The sequence below is a fragment of the Octopus bimaculoides genome, chromosome 1 (assembly GCF_001194135.2).
Source record: "Octopus bimaculoides isolate UCB-OBI-ISO-001 chromosome 1, ASM119413v2, whole genome shotgun sequence".
Taxonomy (NCBI): Eukaryota; Metazoa; Mollusca; class Cephalopoda; order Octopoda; family Octopodidae; genus Octopus; species Octopus bimaculoides.
In genome coordinates this window covers 166377730-166383641 of record NC_068981.1, presented here as the reverse complement: position 1 = coordinate 166383641, position 5912 = coordinate 166377730, and the positions used below count along the sequence as shown (strand labels likewise).

Here is a 5912-nt window from a genome sequence, read left to right as displayed (position 1 = left end):
ACATAGAAGGTCGTGTAGACGCTGGCGGAGATTGTTGCTGGTTAGTAGTAATCGTAGAATCGTGTTGGTCATGATAATGATGCTGGATAGTAGTAGTAGACTCTTGTTGCTGATGTGGCGACGGCGGAGGTCATCGTGGCTGGACGAAGCTGCTGAAGTGGTCGCTGGCTGCTGCTGCTGTCGTGTGGTACACGGAACAGTTCTCAAAGAGAAACTGGACCGAGACAAATTATTGGGTATGAGTTGATCTATATATAGCGTTAAGAGGGCTCCAAATGCCTTCAGAATTTTACTCCATCACGTGACCTTATTAGGGGCCGTGATTGGTGCAGCTCTCCAGCTTGCCAGTACCTGTCAAACCATCCAACCCATGCTAGCATGGAAAACGGATGTTAAATGATGATGATGCTTTAGGTTAACTCAAAGCTATAGTAAAAGGTGCAAGATACCACGCAGAGGGACTGAACTCTAGACTACGTGATTGTGAAACGAACTTAACCATTTGACTATACTGCATCTATATTAAACTAAGGGATATACAATGCCACTTTCACTTTGAAAAACTATAGAGGAAATTTTTTTGGACTGTGCTGTAGCCAACTTATATTTGTCACGAGGATGTTATTTATGTTCATTCTTTATAGTTGGATTGAGTTGATATTATGTAGGCGATGGGCTGGCAGAATTGCGGACAAAATGCCTAGCGGTATTTCTCCCAGCTTTATGTTCTGAGTTCAAATTCCGTCGAGGTTGATAAAAAAAAATGCAGTAGCAGTTGAACTGTGGAGTCGATGTATTCGACTAGCCCACTCCTCCAAAATTTGAGGCCTTAAGTCTATAGAAAAAAGGATTATCATTAAAAGGGCAGCGGGTTGGCAGAATCTGCGCACTAGGGTCAATCTAATAGACTCCCACCTCACCATTTGTTGGCCTTGTGTCAAAATTTGAAACATTACATTTTCTTACTCTGTTCATTTTTTTTTTGCTTCTTTTTAATTTGTTTAAAATTACAATTGTTAAAGAATTTCTGTTATTGATATCACTCCATTAATTGAATAATTTCAATTATTATACCTTGTGATGACGTCTATGCGGTCGTTTGACCTGCTAGAAATTCCAGTCAAAATTACCCTTTCTTCCTACTTCAGCTTAAAACAACAAACGCAAAAATGAACAAAAAATGATTCAATATAGACGAAGTAAAATAGTAACATAGTATTTTATTAATTACACCCGAAAATATGTCCTTTGACAAATAAATTGCCGACGAAGAGAAAATGGCACGTCGTGCCGTTAACAATAGCAAACTATTCAAGTTGAGAATCGAAACTACCTTGTTTGTCTGCTTCTCAAGAAATTTATATGTGAGAAAATAAATCATGATAAATGTCTTTTACAACCTAAGTGAATTTTCCTTTTTGAGAGACGAAGTCGGGAATCGATGCTGTAGTTTATGGAGATCGTCAAGCTAAGTTTTGCTCCCCTGCACATCAGTAGCTTTTTATCCCTTCTAAAAAATCATTATGATAAATAACTGATTTATAGAGCGAAAAGACAAAACTATTGTGAGAATGAGAGTAAGGGTATGGAAAGGAGACAAATAACATTCATAATATATAAGTGTCCGATGTAACTGGTGGTGGTCTGCTTCAACAAAAATTATGAAGTTCAGTGTAGACAAGTTCATATGCCATGAAAACGGAAATATGATGTTTGGAAATTGACAGCTTAAAAAAAAACTGAGAATAGATAAGGACAGGGTGACGGTTAAGATAGAGAGAATACTTCTATTTACAAATCCGTACAAGTTTTCACTATTCTCTCAACACACACTCACTAAACTGTTATTTACGTCTAGTGATTTCTATTCAAAGTACCATCTAACCCACCGCCACTAGAAAGTTTAATTTTTTCTCAGAGCAATGAGAATGTCCGAAAATCCAGATTGCTCTTCTCACAAATATTCGTAAAATAACAGATATTCGATTGGGATAAGGGGTCTGTCCCTTTTAGCAGGCTCCTCTTTATTTTAGCAACAGACCAACGCTAATTTCTCCGAGATTCTAGTTACCCTTTAATTCACATTATTTATCATTTTGTGACAGCATAAACCGGCATAGTGATTTCATTTCTTGGTGTAACATCACGCCCTTGGGTTTTTTTAGCTTTTACTAAAGTGTTATGGGACTAAATCAGGTGAAGCGCTTCTGTTAACTTTTCGAAGGATTACAGTCAGGAATCGATCTCGGACTGAACAAATCATCAACGACTAGATTTATTTTGTAGTGATCGGTCAAACTCTGTTTTACATATACATCAGCAGCCGCGTGCCCCTTCTCAGAAATAATTATAACTCTTCTAGTAATTTACAAAGCAGAAAGTCGAAGTTTTACGCCGCTCATTCTGAGTTGCTAAGGTGTTGGACTCACTAGCATAATTTGTGGGTAGGAGCGGTCCGCCCCGGGCGGCACTTTTAAAGGGGCACCACTTTTAGGTCTGCTGCAAGCAACATATATTTTTTGTAGGGTCCAGGGACAGCAAATGGAAGGGCCGCCCCGGGCGGCACACACTCTAGCTACGCTAGTGGTTGGATTACAGCGAATTACCTTGACAACGAAACATTGACAATTCAAATTGATTGAATTGATAATTGGTATTTCATATGCACTCTGGCATTTCGCCTCTAAATTACTTCACTATCTCAACATTCGGTTGTGGTGAGACCTTTTGAACTACAGGGGGTATTCCTACATGTGCCTACCCCCACCACATTTTGTCTCCTCGTAACTTCCAGAAAAATGGATACTTTTTAATGACATTTTCTTCAAATACGTTTCAGATTGTGTAGATTCCGATTATATTGTGAAAAGATTTTTCTTTGGGTTGAAAGAGAGATTTCCGAAAATTCACACGAGTTAGTTTTGTTTCCTAATAACTTTCAGAAAATGAGTGCCTTTTTAATGAAATTGTTCTAAAAATACCTTTCAGAGTGTGTAAATTACGACTATATCGGGATTTGGTGTGAAAAGAAAAATAGTGAGCACACACCCATACATACCGATACATTTTTTTTTCATCGAAATTTCAAGTTTCGTTCTAAAAGATGTACATTTTCCAAAACTAAAATAAAGCCCCCACCTCCCACCGAGTAAAAAATTTGTAGATCTGTGTGACGTGCAGCATGTTATGTGTACGAGCCCACCAATGTTTTTTTTCATATTAAGAAAGGTTTGGAAGAATTAGAACAAAGTTCTCCGGTAATTTTCTTTTATGTAAATAAATGTTAATTTAAGAATTTGCCAGCAAAATCTTATAAAATGACAATATTGAAAAAAAAAAGTGTACATATTTATATACTCTTTTACTTGTTTCAGTCATTTGACAGTGGCCATGCTGGAGCACCGCCTTTAGTCGAGCAAATCGACCCCAGGACTTATTCTTTGTAAGCCCAGTACTTATTCTATCGGTCTTTTTTGCCGAAAGGCTAAGTTACGGGGACGTAAACACACCAGCATCGGTTGTCAAGCGATGTTGGGGGGGGGGGGACAAACACAGACACAAACATATACACACACATACACGACGGCCTACTTTCAGTTTCCGTCTACCAAATCCACTCACAAGGCTTTGGTCGGTCCGAGGCTATACGAGAAGACACTTGCCCAAGGTACCATGCAGTGAGACTGAACCCAGAACAATGTGGTTGGTAAGCAAGCTACTTACCTGATTTTATCAGAATAAAGCTGACTAATTGAAAAAAAAAATCCTATGTAATCGTGATCTTAAACACTCAGAAAAGTATTGAAAATTTCATTAAAAAATATCCATTTTTCAGGAAGTTATGAAGTAACAAAGTTGTATGGGGGTGACATGTATAGGAATGGGCTGTGGTTCTTTCAGAAGATGAGAAGATTCAGAAAACAGGGTGTTAAAAGTAAATGGCCGAGAAACGACAATATAAAGCCATGTTATGGGTGTCTCAATAAGCCACAATGACGTTTGTGTAAAGAGAGTGAAGATAAATATGAGACGATATATAACGAGTATTATCTTATCTGAAAAAAAAAAAAACCCACATGAGTGGTAAACCTAGTATCAAGATAAAGCACGCTCCAGTGTTTTCTCGTACGGGCGAAGGACTGAAAAGAACATTGCTTTGTTTAATGAAATTAAACTGCTTTAAACTCATTCAACACCGCGGTAAATAAAGAAGAATTATATGGATCCAAACGCTATTTTGTCTTTTTACTAATAAAGAGGGGAGAGGGTAAAAATTCTAATATTTTGATGGGGAGGTATTGGTACTATCAGTTAAGAATCATTCAATAGTTATTATACTGTTAGTACTACAGTAATTTATACTATAATACCCAGTTTCTCGTTGGAAACGGGTCTTTAAAGAAATTAGCTGATCCTGGCTGAGCCGACCAATAACCAAAAGAATTCTAGCCACGAGCATCAACGTGCTTATTCTTCCAGACAGTATACCCCCAAACTAATGTGTACTCTCTTCCTTTTTAGATAGGGTATGCTTTAAGGGGATCTTTGGCTGCTATTGCTAGCAAGTCGATCGATCACGTAGAAGATCCGAAACCAGGAATCAAAAGGTAGTCATTTATTACAATGTATGTAAACTAGACAACCAGTTACAGATCTTAGGTTCGACTCCAATCGATAGAGGTAACGTTATTTTGGTTTCTGGTTTTCTCATCTGTTGTTTGCTTAAATCAGAATCGGAAAATTATGTAGCACATCAATTCAATCGGCTGTGCTCCGACCTTAAAAATTAGCCTCATGTACAATAAAAAGAAAACCCAACATAATTTAATTAAAAGAAATCTCGGTCATGAACACTATGACAGACAGACAGAAAAGTGAAGATAATATAATTTCAAATAGAAAATACAAGTACTCCTTTTTAGTTCACCTGAAAAATTGTTTTAATATATATTTGAAAAGGTGTCAATGGCTTATCATATGTAATATGTAAATGAAAAAACAAAAATAAGAAAAACTCTTTCATGTAAGACTGCTTGGCGTAACTAACAATACGAGTTATTTCCTCTAAACAAGTAAGTACACAAATAATACGGGATATCGAATGTTTTTTGCATGTTGTGCTCGACTGAAAGACAAAAGTATACTATGTAATTTTTTTTTTTAAATAATAATAATTCATACCTTTTTTAGTCGTTACTTTCTTCGCCATATTTTCACGTTTTTATTCCTTCTCTTAGTTTTACTGTTACTAACTTAAGCTGAACAGGCGATTTGTATTTAAATTAAATAGTAGCTGTTGATTGATAACAATGCTGGTTTCCTCTTTTGTTTATTTATCTTCCTTTTGTTCTCTCTCTTCTCTCTCTTTCTACTGTCTTATTGTAATTTTTTCTTTTTTTTTAAATATTTTAACCTGTTGACTGAAAACTTTGTAATGCTTGAGTGACGTTGCTACAGGTAACACAAAGTTGACACACCACACCTGCATTACTCAAGTTACAGTGACAGTATTACGTACGTGTGTGTATGTATGTATTACACACGCGCGCACACTATAAATAGCTGAAATGATCAGTAAAGTTCACTAGTAAATATGGATTGCTTGTGACTGAATATTTGTTTCGTGCGAAGATGCTATAACACTTATTTAATCATAAAATTGTATGTACACACTCAAGCAGGATATACACTTACCTATATATATATATTTAATTCAAAACCTATAACTCTTATAACGATGGTTTCTCATTACAAAATAGTATATAATTTAGGTGTATCTTTATTTGTTATCTTTTATTTCAGTCCGTAAGCTACGGCCATGCTGGGGCACCGCCATTGAGAAAAACTACAGGTTTTGCTTACAGCATCTAAGTTCTTCAAGCGGTCACCCCAAGTATCAACTAGGTTTGACG

At 36.5% G+C, this 5912-nt stretch overlaps 1 protein-coding gene across 1 annotated transcript in view; it reads right to left on the bottom strand.

The window, feature by feature from the left end:
• The window catches only part of LOC106869316 (choline transporter-like protein 2), a 159727-nt gene extending 154205 nt beyond the window's left edge, over window positions 1–5522 (bottom strand). Inside the window, exon 1 of the mRNA XM_014915012.2 lies at window positions 5182–5522. Within this exon, the coding sequence (XP_014770498.1) occupies window positions 5182–5209 (28 nt within the window). The 5' untranslated portion in view covers window positions 5210–5522. The remainder of the gene's footprint in view (window positions 1–5181) is intronic.
• Window positions 5523–5912: the final 390 nt, after the last annotated feature.